The 25,993-nt window shown below is 36.1% G+C and overlaps 1 protein-coding gene and 1 pseudogene across 2 annotated transcripts; both read left to right on the top strand.

Moving 5' to 3' along the window:
• Positions 1 to 2,991: 2,991 nt before the first annotated feature.
• LOC147292599 (F-box/kelch-repeat protein At3g23880-like) lies at positions 2,992 to 5,378 on the top strand (annotated as a pseudogene). The gene is made up of 2 exons (XR_015120604.1): positions 2,992 to 4,219; positions 4,847 to 5,378. The product of XR_015120604.1 is annotated as an F-box/kelch-repeat protein At3g23880-like (transcript).
• A 9,397-nt stretch (positions 5,379 to 14,775) lies between these two features.
• Positions 14,776 to 18,016, top strand: LOC147292598 (F-box protein At3g07870-like). Its single transcript, XM_086233686.1, has 2 exons — positions 14,776 to 16,144; positions 17,916 to 18,016. The coding sequence occupies exon 1, from the start codon at positions 14,831 to 14,833 to the stop codon at positions 16,133 to 16,135; it is 1,305 nt and encodes a 434-aa protein (XP_086089812.1). The 5' UTR covers positions 14,776 to 14,830; the 3' UTR covers positions 16,136 to 16,144; positions 17,916 to 18,016.
• The last annotated feature ends 7,977 nt before the right edge of the window (positions 18,017 to 25,993 follow it).

The following is a 25,993-nucleotide window of genomic DNA, read 5'->3' as shown; positions in this document are numbered from 1 at the left end:
ACTAAATAAAAGGAATACAAGGCACGTTTATTATTAAGAGTAAGTGGAAGCCTAATAGACTTGCTAAGAGCACAGCTCTTACAAAATAAGTCTTTATTACATAACGAAGATCCTAAACTAGGGCCTAAACGTCGAAGAACCGAAGGAGATGGGTGACCAAGACGATTGTGCCAAACGGAGGAAGATAGAGATGCAGACAAAGCTTGAGGAGAGGAGGCGAAGAGAGAGTATAAGCCATCTCTACAGGGGGCCTGGAAAAGAGTTAAACCAGAGTGGATGTCAACATTGCGAAAACCAAACGGATCAAAAATAAAACGCACAGAATTATCCTTAGTAAATTGGGCAACAGAAAGTAAATTTTTACGCAAGGATGGGACATGAAAGACATGTTGAAGAGAATAGATCTTACAACCCAAGGTTAATGGAAGTTTACCAATATGATGGATGCTCATAGTGTCACCATTACCCAATAAAACATTGTTGTTACCATTATAGGGTGTCGAATTGGGTACAGGAGAACCAGTCATATGATGAGTGGCACCAGTATCAGGAATCCATGGCATCTCAGGAAAGAGAGGAGTTGAAAAAGCAACTTGATAACCCGCAAAGGGAGGGGAGATAGAATCCGGCCAGACATAATGATGAGGGCACATGTGAGCAGCATGTTGATGGGTGGAACAAGTGGGACACCAGTGAGAAGGAGCAGCACCCAAAACGCCAGAACCAGAAGACCATGAACCACGACCCTGCGAGCCGTGCCAGGAGGGCGGTGCAAAAGAAGTCGGACTATAAGAGGAAGCAGTAGAGTGAAAGTGACCACCACCACCCCGACCACGCCCACGGCCATAGCCCTAACGACCACCGCCACGATAGCCACCACCGCGGAGAGAAGAGAAGGACTGCTGTGACTGTGAATAAGGGGGCGGCAGAGGATGAGGTTTCTGCTACGCAATAAGAGCATGGGAGGAGGCCTCAACAGTAGAAGAAGAAGTCCGAACAGCATGGGACTCAAAGGAAAGAAGCTGAGAGCAGAGGTCCGAAAAGCAAAGAAGCGGATCAGTATTGAGGATGGCAGTGACAAGCATATCAAAGGCAAAGTCAAGACCACGAAGCGTAGCAGTAACAAGATCAGGATCAGAAATGGGCTGCTCAATGGCTGCAAGAGAATTCGCAAGAGTTTTAACCTGCTGAAGGTACTCAGTAATAGACTTTGTGCCTTTCTTGATGCCAAGAAGTTGAAACCAAGTGGTGGCAGCATTGGCGATGGACCGCTGAGAAAAGTGACGTTGAAGGCAATCCCAGACAGCCTTCGAAGAATCTTGACCAACAGCCATAGCAAGGATAGGTTCAGTGAGACTGGAGGTGAGATAACTCATAACAAGTTGGTCTTTTTGAAACCATGGTGTATAGGCCGGATTAGCCAAAGATTCAGTAGAAGGAGGAACAGGAGGAAGAGTCCTGCTGGGAGCCGGAGATGAGCCGAAGATGTACTTCCATAAATCATGACTGATAAGAAAGGGTCGCATTTGAGTCGACCAAAGGAGATAGTTGGAGTCTGTGAGTTTAAGGAACGTGGCGACATTGGGACCAGAGGGGGAGGAAGAATCGGAGGTCGACATGAAGGAAGATGGAAGAAGAAGGCAATAAGGGCAGCAAAAACTAGGGTTTGCGGGTGAGAAAGAAAAAGAAAAGACTTAGGAAGAGAGACCTAAACGTCTGATACCATGTAAATTATATGATTCTTATTAAACAAATATTTGGTTTACATCAGGTATTTATAGAGTACAAAGGTAAGGGATTGACTTAATCCCTAAGTAATACAAAGGCAGTAAATGGTAAGTATAACAAGACTAGGAACCTAGTGCTACAAGACTACGTTCATTAACAGCTTTTTCAGTTGTTTTTGTCTTTATGTTCCTTTTTCTTTCATTTAGTTGTTTATTAATCTTTTTCTATTTGTTTTTTTTTTCTCTTGTTTTTAAAGGTTTTAATGTTGTTTTGAAAAAAGAAATTAATAGTTTTAATTATTTTTTGTCCATGTGGCTCATTAATTCACGTTGCATTTATTGAGAAGCCATGTTGATATTTGGTTGTAGGGTTTGCTTGGGCCACGTAAGCGGATAAAAGACTAGTACGAATAACGGAGGTATCAAGTCGACACGAAATTGAAGTTGGGGTATAAAAATGTAATTTTTTAAACATGAAATATCAACTTAAAAAACGAAGTATAGTGTGTAATTTATCAAAAACAAATTAAGTTGGGAGCTGATGATTGAAAAAGTTAATTTTGTATTAAAAAGGGTTATTTAATATAATTTTCAACCCAAATGTTTTTTTTTTTTTTTTTTCTTTCCCCAAATTTTCCAATCAAATGTTATAAGCTAAAAAAGTGTTTTAAGAAGTGCGGCGGGACCTAACATTAAAAACACGGTTCCAAAAATGGGTCAAAACGAAACAGGATATTTTACATATTTTTCCTTCACTTGCAAATTTGCAATGCATTATGCAACAGTGCAAGCTAGAGAAATCGGAGTGTAGGAATACCCAATCACAATTCACAGTAGACCCTGCATTCTTCTTCTCTCTTAAAGGACAGCAAAAACAAAAACGCTTCCTCAGCTCCATTTCTCGGCATATCAGGTACTGTGAGTACTTCCTAAAGTTTCTTTTTCTTTTTTGTTTTTTCTCTGGGTTTTTTTATTGCTCATTTTCTGATAAGAATGGAAGGTTTGGATTTAGGGTTTTTCGTCATGGGTTTCGATTTCTCTTTCTGAAGTGGAGATTGGGTTTCCTCTGAAAAACCTGACGATTTAGGGTTTTTTTTGCTTATTGTTGGCGCTTTTTCCCATTTTGTTGCTGATTGTTCGTTCTTTCTTTTCTTTCTGGGTGGGTATTACTCTTGAATGTGCGTTGGTTTGAGTTTAAACTCTCTCTCTCTCTCTCTCTCTCTCTCTCTCTCTCTCTCTCTCTCTTGAAATTGCAGCAAGGAAATTGAAATTTGAAGCAATGACCGACTCTTTTCCTCAGGGAATCATACAAGATATCCTAATCAGACTACCCATAAAGTGTTTGATCAAATACACCTTGGTGTGCAAGTCATGGAAGTCCATGATAAAAAAACCCAGGCTTTGTTTGTGCCCACCTCAGGCGTTGTACTAACTAGCCTGACCCTCACCTCCTCCTACTCCACAGTGTTTCTGCTAGTGTCACTGATAACAGGCTTTCCGCCAGATTGCACAGAAGTAAGAGGACAAAGCCAGTTATGGAAGAGCTTTATACTGTGCATTATGATAACCAGGCTTTTGATGAGTACTGCAAGATAGAATTTCCAGTTACCCACAAGAATATATTGGGCAATGCATGTTTCTGTGTGGTCGGTATGTGTAACGGGCTGATATGCCTTGCAGATGACTTATCCTATTATTGTTACAACTTCATAGTATGGAACCCATTTGTAAGAAAGTCGGTCATCCTTCCCAAGCCTGGTGTTACCTTTGAGACGCATGGTAGGTGTGATGCTACTATTGGGTTCGGTTATGATGCTATAACCAATGACTATAAGGTTGTGAGACTTGTCACACTTTTGGATGAAAGGGATATGCCAACTACAATTGAGGTTTATTCACTAGCCATGGGTCTTGTGGAGCAGTCCTAGTTATGCTGTTTCTCCATGTCAAATCGATGGTGCTGTACTCCAGGCTTTTGTTAATGGGGCTCTTCATTGGCCTGCAACCCATTGGACAAATGGTGCTCTTTACTTTTTCATTTTGGCATTTGATGTGGGCAGTGAGTTGTTTCGTGAGATAATGATGCCAAAGAGTTTCAAATGGGAGGATGAATCCTTGGCATTGCGATTGTCTGTTTTAGGAGATGGGAAATCCATTGCTTTGTTCATGATGAATTATAGTTGTATCGATTCTTTTCTTGATATATGGGTTGTGAAAGAGTATTGCATAGAGGGGTCATGGACCAAATTGATAACTCTCAGTCCACAAGGTCCAGAAAGAAGTTTACCCAAAGCATTGTGTTTTAGGAAGAGTGGCGAAGTAGTGTTGGTACTTGATGAATCTAAGCATGCTTTGGTTTCACTAGATCTTGGGACCCAACAATTTAGAAATCTTGGAATTTGTGGATATCAGTATTACTTTATTGGTTCTTATGAGGAGAGCCTCGTCTTACTTGACAAGACCGGAGCAGTTTCTTACTAAGGAGCAAACAGGTAAGGTTATTATAGTGATGAGGAAAGAACATTGCATCTCAAGAACATTTTTTATTCTTTGCTTGCCAGATTCTTATGTTCATTAAGAACCTGTTTGGTTGACGAGGGAATGATGGAAAATAGAATTTCAATGTTATTTGTTCTTGTTGTTATCTGGTTTCAACTGAACTAAATAATTTTAACTTTTCTGTGGAGTTAGTTCTGCTCTAAGCTTTTCTGGTATGTGTTTTTTTGTCCAATTGCTATGGGGTTGGTGTGTTTAGCTTTTTAGGCTTGTTCTAGCTTTCTGGGAGTTTTCCTGTCAAATTGTTTTTCTTTTCCTGTTTTAGCGGATTTTTGTTCTTGCTTCTGTTGCCATAGAACATAACTTTGTATATGATTTGACTCTGCTTTGGTGCAGCTGTTGCTGCTACTATAGTGAAATCTGTGTATTTATATATAATGGTCTTACTTGCTTCTGTAATAGAATTGTACAATTCCAATTTAGCTTTCATTTATACAATAGTTCACTTTCAAATTTAGCTGTAATTTATGTAAAACATGAAGAGGAAGTTGCGTTCACACTCCTGAGTTAGTAATAGGAAGTTACATTGACTAACATAGTGTTCTTTTTTATAAATGTTGCAGATTTGTAATGCCTAAAGTGCAGGTGTATTTTCTTGGTATGAAACCTCTCATCTGAAGTGCTGATGTATTTTCTTGCCTGAAGTGCTGGTTTCAACCAATATTCAAACCAATTAACGCGTGTCATCCTTGTGCAGGGGCCCTGCACAAGGATGGCACCCATAGTTCAAGAAATGGAGTATTCCTTTGACTATTGAAAACTTAAGTTTTTGAAAAATTTAAATAGAATTATGGAAGTATCTAGTTACAAATTTCTATTTGTTTTGCAGTTTGAAACTATGCACCTGTTTCTATCAAATACTTTTTGCAACTTCTTTCTTGAAATTTTTTTAAAATAAATTTCCCTGAGATCAACACTGTGCAGTATTGGCAATGGATATTTACATTAACCTAACATGATCATTGAACTGTTGTTATGAATAGAATGTCTATTTGCAATTTATATTTTTTGGTACAAATTTGCCATGGCAATTAACCTAATGTACCCTTGCTGATTAATGTTAATGAATAGCTATTTGCAATGAGCCCATGTGGGTTTTTGCAGTTGGATGTGTGGATTGTAGAGGCAAATAGAGTTCTCTTGACATTTAGGCAATTTTCATCTGTTGCTTTAATTAATCAATGCTATTTGGTTCAGTTGAAACCAAAAAAGTCATAAAAATAAATTCTTAGTATGTTCATTTAATTAATCATACTAAAAAAAATCTTTAAAAGAAGTAATCTATTTTCCATCTTTCTTTCAGCAAACCTACCTAATGCTAATGCAATGTGTACCAGCTAAAACTGGAATTTTCGGTCTAACAAAAAGCTCTTCTTCTCAGACCATAATATCCAACAAACTCCATCTACTTGCTCACCAAAACAAAATCCATAGATCTTTGTTTTAATCTATCCTTAAGGGATGGTTCTATTTGAATTTTTGTTGTTTTTTTTTTAATGGAAACGATAGAAAGATTGATAGAAACTCAAATTACAAGATCTTCAAGTAAAACGTCCGATATAAAACCAGGAGGCACATCAATCAGACCAAGAACAAAAATCACTAGCTAATATGTGAGCCACACTATTGGCTTCCCTGTTAACATGACAAAAGGTTGCACTAGGACATGAAGAGAGCAATACATCCTCAATAATAGGACCCAGCCAAGATAGATCATCACCAGAGCTATTGACTGCTTGTACAAGCTGCAGGGAGTCACTCTCAAACATCAGCTATGAGGTCACAAAACTACCATCACAAATTAAGATAAGAATAAAATTAATTAGATATGAATGAAAACATAATATATATATATATATAGTACGTTGGTCGGTGTACCATTTTCTTATTTGGGGCTATAGCTACTTAGCCAGTTCTTGTTAGATACACCTGGGCATGCACTAGGAGAGCTAGAATTTTTTTTTGAACAAGGGCGTCTTTGAATAATAAAATAATATATAAAAATTCAACAATGTATATATGGTACATATAATATTTAGCTTATTATAGTATAAGAAATAAGTGCAAAATATTTATATTATAATCAGACGTTGATATATAATGTAGATCGTATCAGAAAGTGTAAGTGGGTTAGAGTACTGGGGCTAGTCACGATTTATGCGAGTAATATAGCATGTATTTTCTAAGCCAAAAACCAAATTGATCGAGTGGGGGCATACGCCTCCAGTAAGCACTAGCTGGCTCCGTCTTTGTATGGGCACAGAGAAAGTAAGTTATTGTAGGGATAGTTGTCACAGGAGGATGACACAAGCACAAGATATTGAAACGCATAATATGTTTATACCAGAGCTTGTGCCATCTCTCCTGCGACAACAATCCCCCAATCTCTTTTATGTATGCTCCTCGATCCTAAACAATTTCTCTAGCTCTTCATGGCTTCAAGACCTCATACATTATTCACATATTTATAGCTAGCTAGGCCCTCTCTCTCCCTCTCTCTCTCTCTAGTATTATTTCTACAATATTATTGCGAGGAAATTGCCTATACAATACCAGGAAGTTACTGGCTTTAATTACCTTGCATGAAGTGAGAAGTGGGAATATATAGTCGGTAGTGTGTAATGACGATCAATGTTCAATGTTCGATCTCACCTAACAATAGAAACTTACTTTCTTGTTTTTTTTCAGAAACTTACTTGTAATTTACATGTATATATATGCTCCTTTTCTTCGTGGAAATTGGTAGAAACTATTCATCAGAAAGAAAATTTCCTCGAGACCTCATTCACAAATTCCACGATTTCGTTCAGTATAATATACTAATATACATGTCCCTTAGTCAAAAGCAAAAAGGGCTGTTAGGTTAAACCCTAGCTAATTAATCATGCACCCTGGACTGGATGTATGCATGAATTGGAAGTCATTGATAATGGAATTTTAAATATGAAAGTTTCCAGGAAATTGTCTTATGGAAGAAATGAGCCATTTAAGTTAGTAAGTAATTTCTAGTTAATGTATGCTGAAGGTGATGAGAAAGATGCTTGAACTTTGGACATTAATTATTCCCCAATATCTCACTCTATGCATTCTTTGACAGTAGCTAGGGAAAGACCTCGCAATTACATTAAAACTTTAAAAGCAACTTCATGGTATTGTATAGGTAATTTCCCCTTGTGGAAAAACCTAACATTCTCCCAATACAGAGACAAACCTTGGCCTGCCTAGCTATTATAAATAGGTGGTATGTATGACGCCTTCAAGCCATGAAGAGAGAAGTAATTAAGATCCAAAGAAGAGATCCATATATTAAAGAGGTTGGGAGATTAATGTCGCAGGAGAGAGGGTATGAGCTGGCTCATAGCTGTGGTATATATACATATAGCTAACTAGGGCCAGCATGTTCCATCTCTTACTGTGACATAAAACGCCCTATTTCTTCTGCAATTAAGTCTCAGATAGTCAGATATATTCTGGAAAAACCTGAGAAAGAGATAAAAAATGAAAGGTTGGTGGATTTGTGTTCACAGGAAAGATGACACTTGCTGTGTGCAATTGCCCGCCTGCAGCTTGTGTCATCTCTCCTCTGACATAAATCCTTACATGCCTTTCTTGATCGACCTGCATCACTGCATGTGTATCTAGTTAGCTAATTAACAAGAGGCTAAACAGAAGAAAATGGTATACCAACTCTACCTTAATTCAATAATTGCATATATATGCATATATACTTCAAATATATATCTGTCGATCAATTATTCATCCATCTTCTGAATTAATTTTTCTATTTGTATTCTTCGATGTACTTGGAGATATCACCATTTCCTAATACCCATTTTAGGTACCGGTGCGACCTAGTTACTGGTCAAAAGGTATCTTTGATCATAGCATCGGCATCTTTATCAAGAGATATTTTTGTGAGTTTTGGGTGGTCAGGTCTAGTTTCAACTCTAACTTTTCAACGATCAACCTAGTCAGACATGACTCTCCACATCATCGTGCCAGCTCATCAACATACACTATTCAGACTGGATTTGCTCACCCTCATGGTTCACTCGGATCGAATCCGATCCGAACTGACTTTGGGGTATTTTAAGAGGAGGAGTTCATCTTTCCTTAAAGATCTCAGATCGACTCGGCTTGCCATTTGATGATCATCTTCTCAAAGGTTCAATTACAGTTGATAAACACCTAAGACGATCGTTACACCATTCATCGGATCTACCCTGACCGGTTCACCTATGTCCAATCCGATTACATTTGGATTTCATGACTGACTTTGGGGTATTTTAAGAGGAGGAGTTCATCTTTCCTTAAAGATCTCAGATCAGCTCGGCTTGCCATTTGATGATCATCTTCTCAAAGGTTCAATTACAGTTGATAAACACCTAAGACGATCATTACACCATTCATCGGATCTACCCTGACCGGTTCACCTATGTCCAATCCGATCACATTTGGATTTCATGACTGACTTTGGGGTATTTTAAGAGGAGGAGTTCATCTTTCCTTAAAGATCTCAGATCAGCTCGGCTTTCCATTTGATGATCATCTTCTCAAAGGTTCAATTACAGTTGATAAACACCTAAGACGATCGTTACACCATTCATCGGATCTACCCCGACCGGTTCACCTATGTCCAATCCGATCACATTTGGATTTCATGATTACACATACACAATGTATGTGATCGGTTCGACTCGGGCTCCACCACCATTCACGAATATCAAAGTCAGGACGAACCGCCATACTCGAATATCTCTGAGATAACTCTCTGACAGATGGGACATCCTAGCTCACAACTATAACTATTAGGGCATCCCACTTGATCTTCCATGCTTGCATTCAATGCATCATTGAATGCAAAGGAGATGGGTAGCTGTGCATGTTACTATTCACGGCCGAATGCGTGGCCTCCTCTCAACCATCCATCTTCATGCAGGTAACCTAACACTCACTACTTCATTTGCCTATATATACTCAACTATGTGCACAAAGGAAGACAGACACACATTTTACATACAAAAGACCACTCAAAAGAATACACAACCAGCTAAGAATATCTACTCAAACACCTTCAAATACACTTCACTGACTTCATCATCAGAGTGTATTTGGCTGGTACCACACCGGTCCTTCTCCTTTGATCTTTTGTTCGTGCAGGAAGATCTCATCAGCTTCAACCAGCAATTCAACAAATCTTGATCATCTCAAATCAACATCCAACTTATCATCCAATAAGGTTTCTAATCAGCCAGATCATCCACCTTAAGTTGTTGCATCTCTCTTACTGATTTTTGCATCAACATTTGGTTCGATCATAAACCTGTTTAATTAGTTCCTCATTTTTGTTTGTGATTTGTTCTGAAGTACTTTCTGTGTTAACGTTTATGGATTTTCAATTGGGTAGAACCACTATGACACTGACCTTTTTGGTTTATCTGAATGATGTTTGACAAGGAATTTTGGGTTGCATGCATGCCTACTCTTACTGTTACAGATTGTTTAAAAAATTTGGAAATACTTTTATTTTTTTCTACTTGGCTACCTGATTATGAGAGTTTTTTTATTTTTATTTTTTAAATAATTGTTAATTTGATGCGGCAATACGTACATGTTTTGGAAGAAGGGGGTTTCGTTTAACATGGCTTGTTTGTTCTTATTGATTATCTGTAAGGGTGAGATGTTAAAAAAACTTACTAGTTTTCAATTGTGTGTGCATGGGATCAAATTACCTTAAGCATGTGGCGTATATGTTGGTTTTTTAGATGTATGGACACAGAGGCTGATGTATAATAATGTAAATGGAATGTGAACTGTGCTTGTAAGTTAGTAGGTATGTACCGGTGTTGATGCAAAAACCAGTGAGGCGATGCAACAACTTCAAACAGTGAATCAAGTCTTTTGTTTGGTCTTTTCTAGGAATGATCTCAAAGATTTGGATGAGCTATCTTGCTGAGAGCTTCGATATGGGTTACATGCATAATCATGAATAAAATTATAGATAATTCATAAAATCCCCTTGAAACTTATTATTTTCTAACTTAAACCCATATCTTTGTTTTTTTTTTTCAAGGGTTAACCCCTTAGACTAGCTGTCAGTTCATCCTTTTTCCTTATCTAAATTTCCAAATCAGCATTTTAAAAATTTAAGATTTTGTTAATGACTTTTTTGCCCTTTCCTCATGTCTGGCGGTGTTTTATAGTGTTTGACTTTAATATTTTGTAACGGCTGTGCTACTACTTGCTCCCTCAATTTTGGGTCCTTTAATGCTTGTTACTCATTTCCTTGGATGCGTTGGACTAATTCCAAGCATGAAGTCCAGTTTTGTCTCCACATACATCCATTTGATAAAATAAGAAACCTACAAAACTTGAAATAAGGAACCTACAAAAAAACACCTACATCCACTTGATAAAAGCACCTACATAGGCTACATATATCCACTTAATTCATAAAAGCACCAACATTCAATTTTGAAACAAGGATCCTGCAAAAAAGCACTTACATTCACTTGATAAAAGCACTTACATTCAAATTTGAAATAAGGAACCTACAAAAAATCAGATGTTGAAATAAAGAACCTAAACAACTTGTAGGTTCTAAAACAAACTTTATCAATATACATAGCCAAAAGTAATTGATGAAGTACGTCAAATATTTAACCAACAAAATATGAATGAACCTAAACTCAACACTAAAGGATAGCTAATGAATCCTAAATCAAAAGTTTTAAAAACATAAAAATCACACATACCAATTCAGGCAAATGTTGTATTAAATTATTAAAATATAAGACTTTTAAGACACAGAGTAAATTTTGTATTAATTCTATTATTAACGGCATAGAAAAATGTTTACTTTCAGACACTAAATGAATCCTTAAATTGATGGGATCTGATTGAGAGGGGAATTTGTAGAAAACGCAAATTTGGAAAATGGCACAATTGGTAAATAATGGGACTTTGATATCTAGTTGATATCCTATGTGGACTAGGTTTTTAAATCTGGGTTTTATCTATTAAAAAAATATTAATAGTGCTAGACTCTATAAAATATGAATCAAAGGGGTTAAAATCCAAATCACCCATAAAATTATAAAGGTCACTAAAAATTGTACTGATGTGGTACCAACCAACTATACTCGATCATATGATAAACTCAGGCAAGAGCAAGCAGGAACAAGCAAAAACATATAAGAACTTATGGGAATTATTTTGTGTGAAGTGTTTAGGGTTGTGAACCCTTCTCATGTGTTGAGAGGGTTCAATATATAAGCTAAGAAGAGGTAAAAAAGATATTTACCTGCATGTCGGTGAGTGGTGGGGATAAGGACATGTCACTAGTTTGGAATAGTAACATGCACAACTACCCAGCAAAGTAACATTCAATGCAAGCATGCTTATGTAGGAGTTGGTGGTGTCAAACGTCCCAATGAGGCTAGAGTGTCAGGTGGTGTAGAATACCAGGTCATGGGCACTTGAGTGTATTACAAAATAATATCTGGGCATTCTAGAATGGCGGTTTACTTAGTACAACATCCAGGTCCTGTTCGAGCCGAACCAAGTATCACTTACCATAGAACATTAGAACATCATAATGGAATGAAGTCTCAACTGAACGGGTCACAGAGATGCTTTGTGCAGCCGAACCGAACCAAACAAAATCGAAAGATACGAGTCTAATGATGCCTGTTTGGAGTCTAATGGGAAAGAGAAAGAGAAAAAAGATGGAGGAAGCCATTGGAGGAAAAGAGAAAGAAGATGAAGGAAGCTGTTGGAGGAAAAGAGAAAGAAGACAGAGGAAGCCAACCCTTGCTGGGATCCGATCAAGGTTCAGCTTTTTTTTTTTGTTGGGAGGTGGGGTTGGGGGTGAGGTGTGTCTTGGGTGTGTAGTGAGAAATTTGGTGAGATGAATAAGATATATAGGATTATTTTGGTAATGAAAGGGGTGTGTTATGAGAAATTTCTAATTTAAGAAGAGTGTGGGGGGTGTGTAGTGAGAAAAAGGTGTTCAATGAGAGGAAATGAAGTGTGCAAATAGCAGCACTCATAATTTAATATGTTTTTATTTTTTAAATCATAATTTAAGAGGCAATAACTTACTAAAATCATAAATGTTAATTGCTTAACATAAGGCATTAATTGATCCTAAAAGAAACTTACCTTTGGTCAATTGGGTGGTGTTCGTATGACTAATCATCTGGGCATAACGACAAGTCACATAAGGCTTAACATCATGTCGTTTGGGCCTAGGCCCAAAGGATAAGCCCCTCCTAAGTTCCTGGGCTCCTGGGCACCGACTTCTTAGGCCCAAAGACTAAGCCCTTCTTGGGCTCCTAGGCTCCTAGCCCCTGACCTCTTAAGCTCCGGCCCCCTAGGCTCCGGCCTCCCAGGCTCCGGCCTCATAGGCTCTGGCCTCCTAGGTCCTGACCTCCTAGGTTCCGGCCTCCCGAGCTCCAGCCTCCTAGGCCTCGACCCGTGTCAACTCATTCGGATCCACGAGACAGGTGACACGTAGCGCTCCTACAGTGCGAGTCATTACAAGGGACACGTGTCATCACCGGATTGGTTGACACTCTTCCGAAAGTACTATAAAAGAGGTACTTTCTTGTCACAAAAGGACAATTCAATCAATATTATACTATTCACTCACTCTGCTCACAGATTCTCTGAACACTGACTTGAGCGTTGGAGGAAGTTCGGCCGGTACCACACCAGTGCCCTTCCCACTCACTTTTGTGTATTTGCGCAGGGTGCTTTGAATATTACTCTTTCTCCACTATTCACTAGTCGGACCCAGCTACCTGTTCTTACCCCACTTCGACGTGTCATCCACTCAGTGGTAGGTCAACGGGTCCACGTGGTTCGACTCGACGTTGACTGCTTCACCATTTTTTAGCATCAACAGGTGGCAAAATAAGCAGCTTAAAAAGTGACATTCTATACAAGATAAAGAATTTTACGAGACAATTTTCAAAATAAGTGCATGTAAATCTAATTAGACAAAAAAAAAAGGATTATACCTAAAATGGGGCTTACAAAATGGAAATTATGTCTAAAAAATCTGTTATTCTTCTCTTTGTAACTTTCTTATAGAACGTACAATTTTCTTAATTTATCCTCCAAAATTCCCAATGTACTTTCTGTGTACTAATATGAGTGGGGGTTTGTGTGTGACATGAGATCAGAGAAAAATTGTGTTTATAGATAATAGATACTTCTAACAAATTCAAAATGATTAGTCATTTTCTTTCTGTTGTAAAGTGAACAATTTATGAGAGAAATGTTATAGAGAGAATTCAAAGGAGAGCTGCTATTTGCACACTATGTTTTTTCTTTTTGCACACTCCGATTAAAAAAAAATACACCCAAGAAAAAAGACCACACAGCCCCTCTCCTCTCTCTCTCTCTCTCTCTCTCTCTCTCTCTCTCTCTCTCTCTCTTCTCTTTTTTCTCTCGTTCACACCCCCTCCCCCTTTTTTTTTTTCTTCTTCTTCTTCCCCCTACCCGAGCCACCACCTTCTTCCTTCTCTCTTTCTCTGCATGCACCACCACCACGGCACCACCAAAACAGCCACCACCGGCCACCACCTTCTTCTTCCCCCTACCTGAGCCAAAATAGCCACCACCACCACCACCACCTTCTACTTTCCTTTCTCTCTCTCTCTCTCTCTCTCTCTCTCTCTCTCTCTCTCTCTCTCTCTCTCTCTCTCTCTCTCTCTCTCTCTCCTTTCCTCTTTCCTTTCGCCCAAGCAAACAACAACAAAAAATTGGGCGCAGGTGGTTCGGCACTGGTCTGCCGAACCACCTGCGCCCAATTTTTGTGGTGGGGGTGGATGTGCGCCATTCAGAGAAGAGGAGAGAGAGAAAGAAAAAGAGAGAGAGAGAGAGAGAGAGAGAGAGAGAGAGAAAGGGAGGTGCGGGGTGGTGTTGCGTGCCATGCTGAGAAGATGAGAGAGAGAGGGAAAAGAGAGTGGTGCAAGGTGGTGTTGCCTGGTGCGGGGTGGTGTTGCCTGGTGCAAGGTGGTGGTGGGTGATGGTGGTGCGCTTCATGCAGAGAAGAGGAGAGAGAGAAAGGGAGAACTTGTGAGAGATGATCGCGGGTGTGTGTGTGTTGTGTGTGTTTAAAAATGGGATGTGTAATGAAATGAGGGTATTTTGGTAATGGGATGAGTGTGTGTTGAGAGGTTTTGAATTTGAGGTAAGTGTGTGGGGTGGGTATGAGAAAAATGGTGTACAAAAAGAAAAAAAATAAAAATAAAAAAGTGTGCAAATAGCAGCTCTTATTCAAAGTAGATAACTTGAGATAAACCCTCAAAATCACCTATTTTACATCAAATAAAACTGCTTTCAATTATCTAAACAATATCACTATATATAAATACATGAGATAAATACCTATAATTATCTACAAGACTACAACACTATCCTCTTTTATATGCCTAAAATTTTCCCCCACTAATCAGTTTGGTTATGTGGAAGTTAAATGGCACCTAAACTCTTGTTAGTGGGAGTTACAACTTGCAACGTGTTGGCTCCTAAACGAAATGAATATCACAACCGTAGAGGTGCCATTTTCCTATTTTAACAAAACTGTTTCGCCATTTCTCTTCAATTTTCAGCCTTTTCACACTTCCTGCTCTGCCATGAAGAAAACCAAACTCAGCCACAGCCACCCACCAACTATCACTGAAAAACCCCAACAACAAGAAGATGAAGAAGAAACAAAAGAAGAAGAGCATGATAATGAGAAGCCCTACATTCTGCAACTTCCAAACCACGTAATAGTGGAGATCCTCTGCAAAATCCCAATCAAAACTCTCATCCAATGCCGGTGTGTGTGCAAGTCTTGGCGTTGTTCCCTCTCAGACCCCCAATTCACCAATTACCTATTTTCACGAACACCCACTTGCGTTTTGCTCCAAAACAGCAGCTCCAGAAACCCCAAATCGACTGGCCTCTTCTTGCTCGACCTCGACAAGGCCTGTAGCCGAAACGACGTCGTAATCAAGCTTCCTAAAGATCCAAATGTGCCAACTCTTGGCGTACAAATTCTAGGCTCCTGCAACGGCTTCCTCTGCGTATATGATAGGCTCAACTATGGCCGTTTTTACATGTCAAATCCCGTTATCGGTGAGTCTTTAAATCTTCCAACACCTAAGAAGGAAATTGATTATCCATTTGTATGTGGGTTTGGGTTTAGTCCCATTAGTGATGTCTATAAAGTAGTTGTGATTACGTCTACAAGTGAAGGATCTGATGCAGGGGAGGCAATGGTTTTGACTGTTGGCTCTGGGATTTGGAGAAGCATTGGCAATTCTGGATACCCTTTTGTGTATCAATCATATGGGATTTATCTTAATGGGTTTCTTCATTGGGTTGTTCGTAGTAAAAGTTGTTTTTTGATTTGTGCTTTTGATGTTGAAAATGAAAGTTTCCAAGAGTTACCAATGCCGCCTGGTTCTTCGAAAAAATGTATTATTAATGTGGGAGTTCTGAAAGGTTGGTTCTCCCTATTTGTTCGTTCCAATGGCAATATCAACGTTTGGGTGATGAAGGATTATGGCATTGAGGAGTCTTGGACCAAAGATCTTGTCATTAGAAAGGCGATCCCATTTACAATTGGATCTAGTAGTTCTGAATTTGGGTACTCTACGAGTTCTTCTTCTACTCAAGTATTGAAATTTACAAAGAAGGGGCAAGTCCTGTTGTTACAGAAGTTTCAACTGAAGGTTTATACTCCTGGAAAAAAGGGCATTGGCAGGCTTGAGGTTGATGGGATACCATTAATGGTTGAAGCATTTGTTTATATTCCCAGCTTTGTTTCTATTCAAGATGTTGTTAGGGGTTAGAGCTCGAAGGTAGTGTAAGCATTGTAGTTACTTTCTACATGCACTTCCAATGCCTTTTTTTTATTAGTGATAGGATGCTTATTTACTGTAATTATTTTGTTTACTTTTTGCCAATTAGTCGCAAATAATCCTTGATGTTAATATGGTAATTTGTCTCTGTTCAATTTCGATTTCTTCATTTTCCTACATATTTTTATTCCAGATATAATGGAAGCCCCCTCTTAGCATACTGCAAGAGGGAGGCCTCCAGTTGGTTAAGACAAGCTCTTCATTTCTACTTTTCGGATTTTGGTTAATAATTGGGGAATTCAGGTTACAAATCTCTCTTTTTCCTTTTTTAAATTCATGGGATAATTTTAATCCCCTAATCTATTTCGGTGATTGTTTTTGTCTTCTGATACTAATTGATATTTATATGGCTTCTCAAGCAATGAAATTTCTTTAAAATAGTGATATTATCTGTTGTGACTCTATTCCAAAGTTAACTCAATCAGTATGTCTTCACTTTGCTAGTTTCTTGGGAAATATCATCATTTCCATCACTAACAATAAATACTTAAGTTAAAAGAGAATCATTTATATGCCATTACTAGCACTATGGACTTGTCACATATTCTATATCATGTCTGTAATTTGTAGGATTAGTTTGAGTTTCTAAATCGACAAAGAAGGTGAGTTTCTTTTAGTTGGAGGTTGCTTTAGTTTTTGGAGGCCTTGATACCTTTTTTGTGATTTTTGAGTACTATGATTTGAGGGTGGTTGTATGCTTACAAAGATTTTAGAGTTTGGGGTTTAGGCCTTACAAAGATTTCGCGTTTAACTACACTGAGATGGTCTTTTGAGTACTATGGTGCAATGTTTAAGGTCTAAAACTAGGAGTCTTGAGCCAGAACGAACCATTAGGAGCATTGTATTCTTTGTTCTGATGGATGATGGGAATGCATCATATGAGAATTCTACACAACTTCAAGGGGCAGACCCAAATTCAGTGATGCTTATGCATATTGAGCCTCATGAGTTCTTCTTAGTTTGTACTCTGGTGCATCATTGAACTCGCCTATAGATTCCTACATGCTTTGTAGATCTTCTTGGTTGGTTCCATTTTCTGCTGCATATTGAGTGGGGCTATGCCAACCACCACCTTTACTGACCCAAACCTCTGTTTAATAAAACTTTTATTACAAGTTTTTCCTTTTGTAAAATTACCAAATCGGACAAACATTAAAGAAAAAGAAAATTGGGTCAACCTAAGCATGGTGGCCATGGCTGCTACCCAAGCATGGAGCTGCCTTGACGGCCACCCAAGCATGGGGCTGTCATGGAAACACCCTAAAGTGCTTTGGTGGATGCCACCATTTAATTTTGGTATTCTTTTTTTGCCCAAAGATATTATCAGGGGTTAGAAGTGGAAGGTAATATATATCAAACCTTAATAAAGCATGTGTATTTCTTGCTATGTGCAATTTCAAATTCATTTTTATTAGTGATTGGATGCTTAATTAGTGCACTTATGTTTACTTATTCCAATTAGTTGCAGAGAATTCTTGGTGTTAATTTGTTTCCAAGCAATTTTGATTACTACAGTTTCCTACATATTTGTGTTTCAGGCAATTAGTTTTCTCACCTTTAGAAAACTACATTTTCTGTAGTTTGGCATGTTGGATTCTATCTTCTGCTGCATATTCTATTGAGTGGAGCTATTGCCAACCAACCACCTCTTTACTCACAACATCTGTTTAATAAAACTAATACTTACAAGTTTGTCCCTTTGTAAAATTAGGGAAGAGTACAAACATTAAAGAAAAAGAAAAGCTGGCTGTCGACCTAAGATATTATCAGCGTGTAGAGCTGGAAGGTAATATATGTCAAACCTAGTTAAGGTATGTGGTCTTTCTTGCAATGTGCAATTTCAAATTCATTTTTATTAGTGATAGGATGCTTTATTAGTGTAGTTATGTTTACTTTTGCCAATTAGTTGCAGATAATTCTTTGTGTTAATTTGTTTAGATGCAATTTTGTTTACTTCAGTTTCCTACATATTTGTATTCCAGAGATTTGGTAAGCCAAAGATTTTTTGCAGACGGAGGATTCCAGTTGATTAAGATAAACCCCTTCTTGTTTCAACTTATGTGATATGTCAGATGATGTGTTAACTAATGGGTAATTCGAACTATGCTATAATCCCTTTAGTAAATTCAGGGTCTAAAGTCTAATATCAGTAACCTAATCTATTTCATTGATTATTTTTCTAATACTATCATTGTTGTGTCTGTATTATAGAAGTTGACTCAGTCAGCAGGGTTGTAGGTTTCCATAGATTTTTGTGTTTAGTACACTGAGATGGCCTTTTCAGTGCTATCATGTGATGTTAGATTAGGTCCAAATCTAGTACCTTTTAGCCTGTTTATGTGCACTTGTTGGATTGTATTCTTTGTTTTTAATGAGTGATAGGAATACATTATATAAAAATTGTACATAGCTTCAAGGGAGACCGTGATTCAGTGATGCTAGAACTTAGCATCATTGATTAAATGTTGCATCTACCTATGCGAGTTTGTGATTTGCACATAGCCAACCTCTTAGTTCCCCGGTTGATATCATGTCTATTGCATATAATTCTTTTTTCCTTGTTGAAGTAGTGAATTTTACTTTAAATTCCATATTATGTGAGTGGATGATGGCTTTTAGCTATGGTCAGCACCCCTTTGGCTTTTAAATGTGACTCCCCAATAGGCATTGACATCAAATTCTATGGTTTTTGATGCATCGATCATTGTTAATTCAGTAATGGCTTGGTTGTTCTGAAGCTGTGATACAATGGATATGAAAACTTCATTAGGCTTAGAGCATAAGTTGCAAACCTTTTCCTTTTGGGTATTTTACATATGTTTTTAAGCTGCTACATAGAATCAATACTTGAAAAATAAAAGGGCTGCTGCATAGAACAACATTAAATCGACGTTAATTCATTGGTTACAAAATGAATATAATTTAACCAAGAGAAAATTTCTTTTAAGCATGAGAAAAATTAGCATACATAAGCATGAGAAAGGTGAGGCATTGGATTACAAAGTTGCTATCAAAAGTTTGCAATCCAATGACTCACCTCTCTCATACTTATATATGCTCACCTTTCTCATTCTCATAAGAGAATACCTCCAATGTTGATGTTACTAGTTTTGAACTCTTTTCAACACATGTATTGGGTGCTCAACAAAAGGTTACTAACTTGTGAGTTGGCAAGCTTTTAGCAGAAACCTTGCAAAACATGCAATTCTATCGCACACAAATCTTGAATTTGCTCATTAGCCTCATTTTTATTTTTTTGGTCAAAACTCCTTAGCCTCATTTTGGGTTACAGAAACTTGAACATCGACGCCCCTTTTGAGTAAAAGATGCTGCGTACAAGTCAAGCATAGAAGAAGCGGCACCTCTTCTAGATGAAAGAGGCAGAGCCTCTACAATGGTGGATAGTGGCCATGGCCATTTTTATTTTATTTTTTTTTTTTACTAGTATTTTTTATTTATAAGTTTGATAAGTTTAAAAGAAATTTATTTGGAATAGAAAATTGAAAGAGGCTAAAATATACTGTTAGTAGCAAAAAAAAAAACATGTAGGGTAAGATGAGCAAAATTAGGGCATTCAAAATATAGCCACCTTTGTTTTCAAGTTTTTGCAATATTTGTACCTAAATTTTGATCCAGTTATTATTTTAATAGTTGAACTTAAGATGTTTTGATTTGAGTACCTAAACTTTTAGTTATCTGTCTAGTAAGATCTGAAAGATTAATTAAAACGATTATGCTAATCATGTAACCACTTATGTAGGTGTCATTTGTCACTTTAGATTAAAACGCAAATCCTAACCCTTTTCAATCTGTTCCCTCTCCCTCTCCAGCCATTGTGTCTCTTTCACCTGATTGTTGGCACTCGTAGATAAAATGATAATTAAAGTTTTTTATTTTATTTTTATCAAAGACAATTAAAGTTATATAAGGTGTAAAGTGAGACACAGATCCTAATTAAGCCTTATATATAATGCAAGTTATTCAATAATTTTTATGATTATGATTAGTTTGTTGAGGGAGCATATCTTTCATTATTGTTATTGGACAACAATAAGGGTTTGAAAGTTGTCGTCAAACGTTAGAAAGTGGTCTGGTTAGTGTATTTGATGGAGTGATGGTGATGTGTGTTGGGGTGTTGAGATTTCAAATCATTGAAGTCACGCGTCTAATGGGAGATTCCCAATTGGCAATGAGATAGGAATCTCTCTTTATTTTCTTTAACAAACAAATATTCATGCATATATTGAGGCATGCAGCTGCAGAAGCAGGGGAATCATATGCACCGCCGCTCCTGCTTTGTTAATTTGGTTTTTTTTTTTTTTTTTTTTTTTTTTTTTTTTTTTTTTTTTTTTTTTTTTTTTTTGGGTATGTAATTGGGTTGGTGGAGTCCGTGGCTCTACCTCTTCTCACCATTAACCATTTCATTCCATCATCAGCTTCTCATGCAATTCATGTCCTAGCTACAATCTACAAATACATAGATCTCATGTAATGCATCTTCTCACCCACCAAAACATAAAAGAAATTAAAGAGCACCCTTATAGTTACTAAATTATGTTCACCAAATGGTGAACATAATTTGACAGTTTCATTTAATCAAATATGGATTCACTCTAAGCCTTACATGTATACCGACACATTTTTTTTTTATTTGAAAAAGGGGAAACTCCAACTTGAGATCTCTCCAAACAAACATTGGGGAGAAAAATATTATTAAATTAAGGCTTATTCACGCCAATGTCTCTTGAAAGTAACTTCGATTTTCAATTTGCCTCTTGAAACTTCATTACTCCCACTTTACCCCCCGAATTTTATAAAATATCATATTTCGTCAAGTCCGTTACAAGCTCCGTCAAATAAGCTGACGTGGCAGTTTATTGCCCCTTCAACATAAGCGCCACATGGGCTTTTTTGACGGACTCATAGATAGACTTAACGGAATATGATATTTTGTAAAGTTTGGGGGGCAAAGTGGGAGGAATGAAGTCTCAGGGGGCAAATTGAAAATTGAAGTTACTTTCAGAGGGTATTGATGCGAATAAACCTTAAATTAACAGCTAGTTGGTGTATATATAGACACATATAATATTATTGAAGAAAAAAAAGTCCCCAGCCCTACCAGCCTCTTAGCAAATATACTAACAAGCAAGCACTAGCCACTATGGAGAATAACGAGTTCAATAATTTTGAAGTGGGTACTCATTCCTTAATTAAAGTGTTATTTGTCCCATTTTTAAAAGGGGCACTATGCATATTCTACCAAAAAAGTGTTATTTAATTTGTCCCCATTTTTAAGAATTTGCTTATGGGTTCTTAACAAAGGTACAATAAATCTCCAATATAGCAGTCACCAAGAATGAAACATGCATCCCAAAATTGTATGACTCTAGCGAAGTGATTTAAAAAAAAAAAGACTAAGGAAGTGAGAGAGAATAATCAGAGAATAAATTGAATTATTAGAATTTTTTGTTATATTGGAGGGAATTGAACCATATACTTAGTCTAATCCTAACTTTCGATCACCTTACTCACCTTGACCACTTGAACTAAATCCGGGGGATAAATTATTAGAATTTTGAATCTAATTACTTTACCTATACTATAACAAAGAGAATATTTTTGTCAGCTAGGTACAATTTTTGGAGCTATAAATTCTTACGCAAAATTGACATACAATTACGTATTTATGCTATGTCATGTCAGCATGTGCAGTGGGTGGGGAGGGAGGGGTTTGGTTTTTGTTTTTTTAATTTAATTGAATTTTAAAGATTTTATTTTTTAAATATTATTTTAATTTAAAGTTTTATTATTTTATTAATTAAATATTGTTTTAAATATATTTTATGACTGGAATGACAAAATTACCCTTCTATGTCAGCATTTCTAACGGTGGTGTAGACGGAATTGGCAGAATTGGACAATGTGGAAAACGGCATAAAAGTTCAGGGAGTTATATGAGACAAATAAATGTGAGGGGGTAAAGTGAGAAAAAAACCTAACAATTAAGAGGCAAATATGCTAATAAGCCTTTAAATAATATATATTTGCAGATTTCATAGTCTTCTAGTAACTTTTGAAGGCTGCAAGAATTTAAGTGATAGACTTACATAATTTTATATTAAACTAAATGGGAGTTTTTAACTTTTTATATATTTCATAGATTTATTATAAGAACTATATACACTTAGTTATGTATACTGGCCACTTTTGTTGAGGTATATATTATCTTAACATGATGAAGTATGACTTATGAGACACACTCCGCATTATAATTTGATGATCGAAGCTGTCTATTTTCTAAGTCCCTACACAAAGATCATCCTTGCAAAAAATTAGGTAAATCGAAAATCATTAAAACATCTAATTGTGATGGTAAATAGATGAACATAGTGATTCCATAAATATTTGAAATGATGACACTTAATCAAATGGTTAAACAATTTTCGATTTGTCTAATTTTTTGCAAAAATGATCCTTATATAGACTTATAAAATAGACAGCTTTGATCATCGAATTATAATGTTGAATATGTCTCACAAGACATACCTCATCATATTTAAGATGAAATATACCTCAATAAAAGGGTTCACGTTATGTATAATAAACCTTGTATCAAGTACAAGCTACTAACTTCTCTTATGCAGCAGATAAAGAGCTTATCATGGATATAAAAGAGCTTCTTGGTTCCTTTGAGGTGGCTTGCTGTCAGTTCGAAAAACAGAAGCAAATTTAGCTGCTCATTGTTTAGCAAAGTTTGTTTTGTTCAACCATAGTTCTCATGTATGGTTAGATGTGGAGTGCAGAGAGTCTTGACTTGGACTATTTTATATAAAGATTCGATTCATTAATAAAAGCGAGATTTAGAGTGCAGTTCATTTTATAAGTCTTTCTTAGATTAAGATCTGTAGTAATTTAGGGTTTTTAATCAAGTCCTTTTATTTTTCTTTTTTGACGGCTTTATGTTAGATTTTAACTCTAGCACTACACCCTAGTAGGGAAAATACATTTCAAATCGGAGAAGAACTTTATTATGAATTAAAAAGATTTTCTTATAAATTAAAATAATTTTATTATGAATAAAATTTTTTTTTAAATTAAAGGGTTTTATTATGAATTAAAAAGATTTTCTTATAAATTTTAAAACACTTCAGTCTCCATCTAAAAAATTGTTTTTCTACAAGACCCAAGTCTAATTATCTCTTAATAAAATGACTAGTTTCACATTTCAAAAAAAAATTGTAACTGAAATAGATCTTACTCTTTTTCATTTGTCAAGTGGTTTAGCCAATTTGTTAAGGTACTTACATTTTGTCAAATTTTTAGTATTGAACAAATGATGTGGCAGCTGAAGGGTATTTATTACTAAAAAAAGTGTATTAATTAAATTAATTATTGTAACTATCTGCTAATTAGTACATCACTATATGATGATAATTAATGTGATTTTTTTTTTTTGTAGAAAATAATTAATGTGATTTAAAAATATAATAAATCTAGCATTACTCAATACTCACCGTGCAGCTCGGTCATGTTAAGAATAAGAAATCATACAGATTAGGAAATGATTACGCATCTTTATGTTGGGAACCCCTCTCGGCCTCCTTTTCTAACTGTTTGTACAGGTTGCAATTAGTGAGGAAAGCAGGTTTAATAAATTAAATAAGCATCTTTCACAGCAATCAGTACCCAAAACATTATTGCATCCAGCAATTGTGCAATTATAGAGGTCTATACTAAATGCTTGACAAATTTCAATATAATGAATTGTGGGACCATAATGTAAAAAAAAAAAAATCTGCATAATATACTTGCAGAAAAATCAAATACTTAGCTAATATGAGAGTTGGAGTGCATGTTTTTTTGCAGGTACAACCACCGGCCACCGCAGTGGTAAATGTGTGAAGACGAAGGTTGTTAGAGTTATTTTGATTCCTTATTGAAGAAGAATATTTTGGACAAACTTCTTGGAAGAAATTTTGCTCTAAGAATAAGGATTTGGTTCTTCTTCTTCTTTTTTTTGGCATTTAAATATGTTCATGATGATAATTATAGTGTCATAAGAAACCATTTAGCCATCTAAATATGAGCACATAATATATATATGACCAAATAATATATGTACGAACATAGTGTTTCTAAAAACAGTGAAATGTCTATGGGGAAAAGCAAATGCTCAAGAGTACCACTAGGGATCCCAAACACATGTGACATTGTTCCATAGAATATGTTTGGGTCCATTTTAAACTCATTTATGTACCACAAGTAAGACACTAACACATACATTGTCATATCATTTGAGATGTAAATTTGGGATTCATAGCATTATTCAATGCTCAAAGGATTTCTAAATTTACTCATTTTGTTTAGAGATCATTCTTCAATAGGTTCGAAAATTAAACTGTTTGAATATTGGACTATATTGTGGACTGACTCAACAATGTGATCTCTTTTACTTCTTATTGAAAGGGATCATTTTAAAAGATTTAAATATTTTATATTTTCCAAACTTAAAGTTAAAAGGAAATGGACCATGGTGTGGCTTGCCAAAGGGAAGGAGAGGAGGGTTTGTGTTTTTTTTTTTTGTCATAAAATTTTAAAAATTATATATGAATAAGGGTAAAATCGGATTATTTATAAAGATATGAAAGAATTGAAGATTTAGAGAGCAAAACTTTTCTCTTTTTTTTTTTGGCCACTAGAGAGCAAAAGTTATTGGCACCTAATAGAGAGCAAAAGCTTAGGTGCCAATAAATCCACCCTTTCCAAGAAGATGGTCCAGCATTAATTGGCATGGAAAATCTCCCAAAGGCTCGGGAGAGCGGGGGCTTTGCAGTTATCATGCTGTTTTTTTTTTTTTTTTTTCTTCGTTTGGGTACTAATGTACTATCACATGTTCAAACGAAAAACCCACGGAAACTTCACCATATATATAAAACTTAAAATTTTTCATCCATAAGCTCTACTTGAGATTATAAGTTTATAACATTTGCTTGTGATAAATTATATATTGTATATAACGTCCTATATATTTGCCTTCTTAAGAAGATCCTTGTTATTAATAATCAAATAGGATTTTGAGTCATTCTACAATGTAGTTCAATGATCCGAGTAATTTATTTTTTAGAATTTAAGAATCATTCATACAAAAAACAGAACAATCGAAAATCGTTTAACCATTTTATTATCGTCATGAAAATTTCAATGTTTATAGAAACTATTGTGTTTTCCTATTTATTTGTTCATATTTTTATTTATGACTAAATAGTTTTAGATTTGATTGATTTTTTTGTAAGGATTATCCTCAAATGATTGTTGGAATTAATTAAATATTTCATAATTAAGTTTCCCAATGAGTGTGGTCCATATAAATATGATGATCTGTTAAGGATTAAAATTGTTATAGTCACACTAATAAAGATTGTGGGTTAATTTCATAGTCCATACCTACTATGATGGAAGGTAGAGTTTTAATGTAATTGAAATAGGAAATTCAGTCCCCTCTCTTCCTATAAATATGTAGGTTATTCCATCTTAAACATATGTACATACACACAAAATACACTTTAAGAGATTGATTTATAGGATAAGGGAGAGAAACACGACTTTTAGTTCTTAGGGTTTTCAGAGCAACTCGTCGTCAATCATTATTCCGCATTTAAATACCGAGTTTCATGGATCAAGGTATGTATTTATGGTTAATTGAATTTCTGCCTTAAGTAATTGTGAGAATTATGAAGTTCTAGGTCTTGGGTTTATGGATTGATCAAGTCTAATGATTTACTCAATATA

This window comes from Dryas octopetala, chromosome 2 (genome assembly GCF_963921425.1).
Source record: "Dryas octopetala chromosome 2, drDryOcto1.1, whole genome shotgun sequence".
NCBI classification, from domain to species: domain Eukaryota; kingdom Viridiplantae; phylum Streptophyta; class Magnoliopsida; order Rosales; family Rosaceae; genus Dryas; species Dryas octopetala.
The sequence above is the reverse complement of the archived record's forward strand: the minus strand, read 5'-3'. Positions and strand labels throughout refer to the sequence as shown.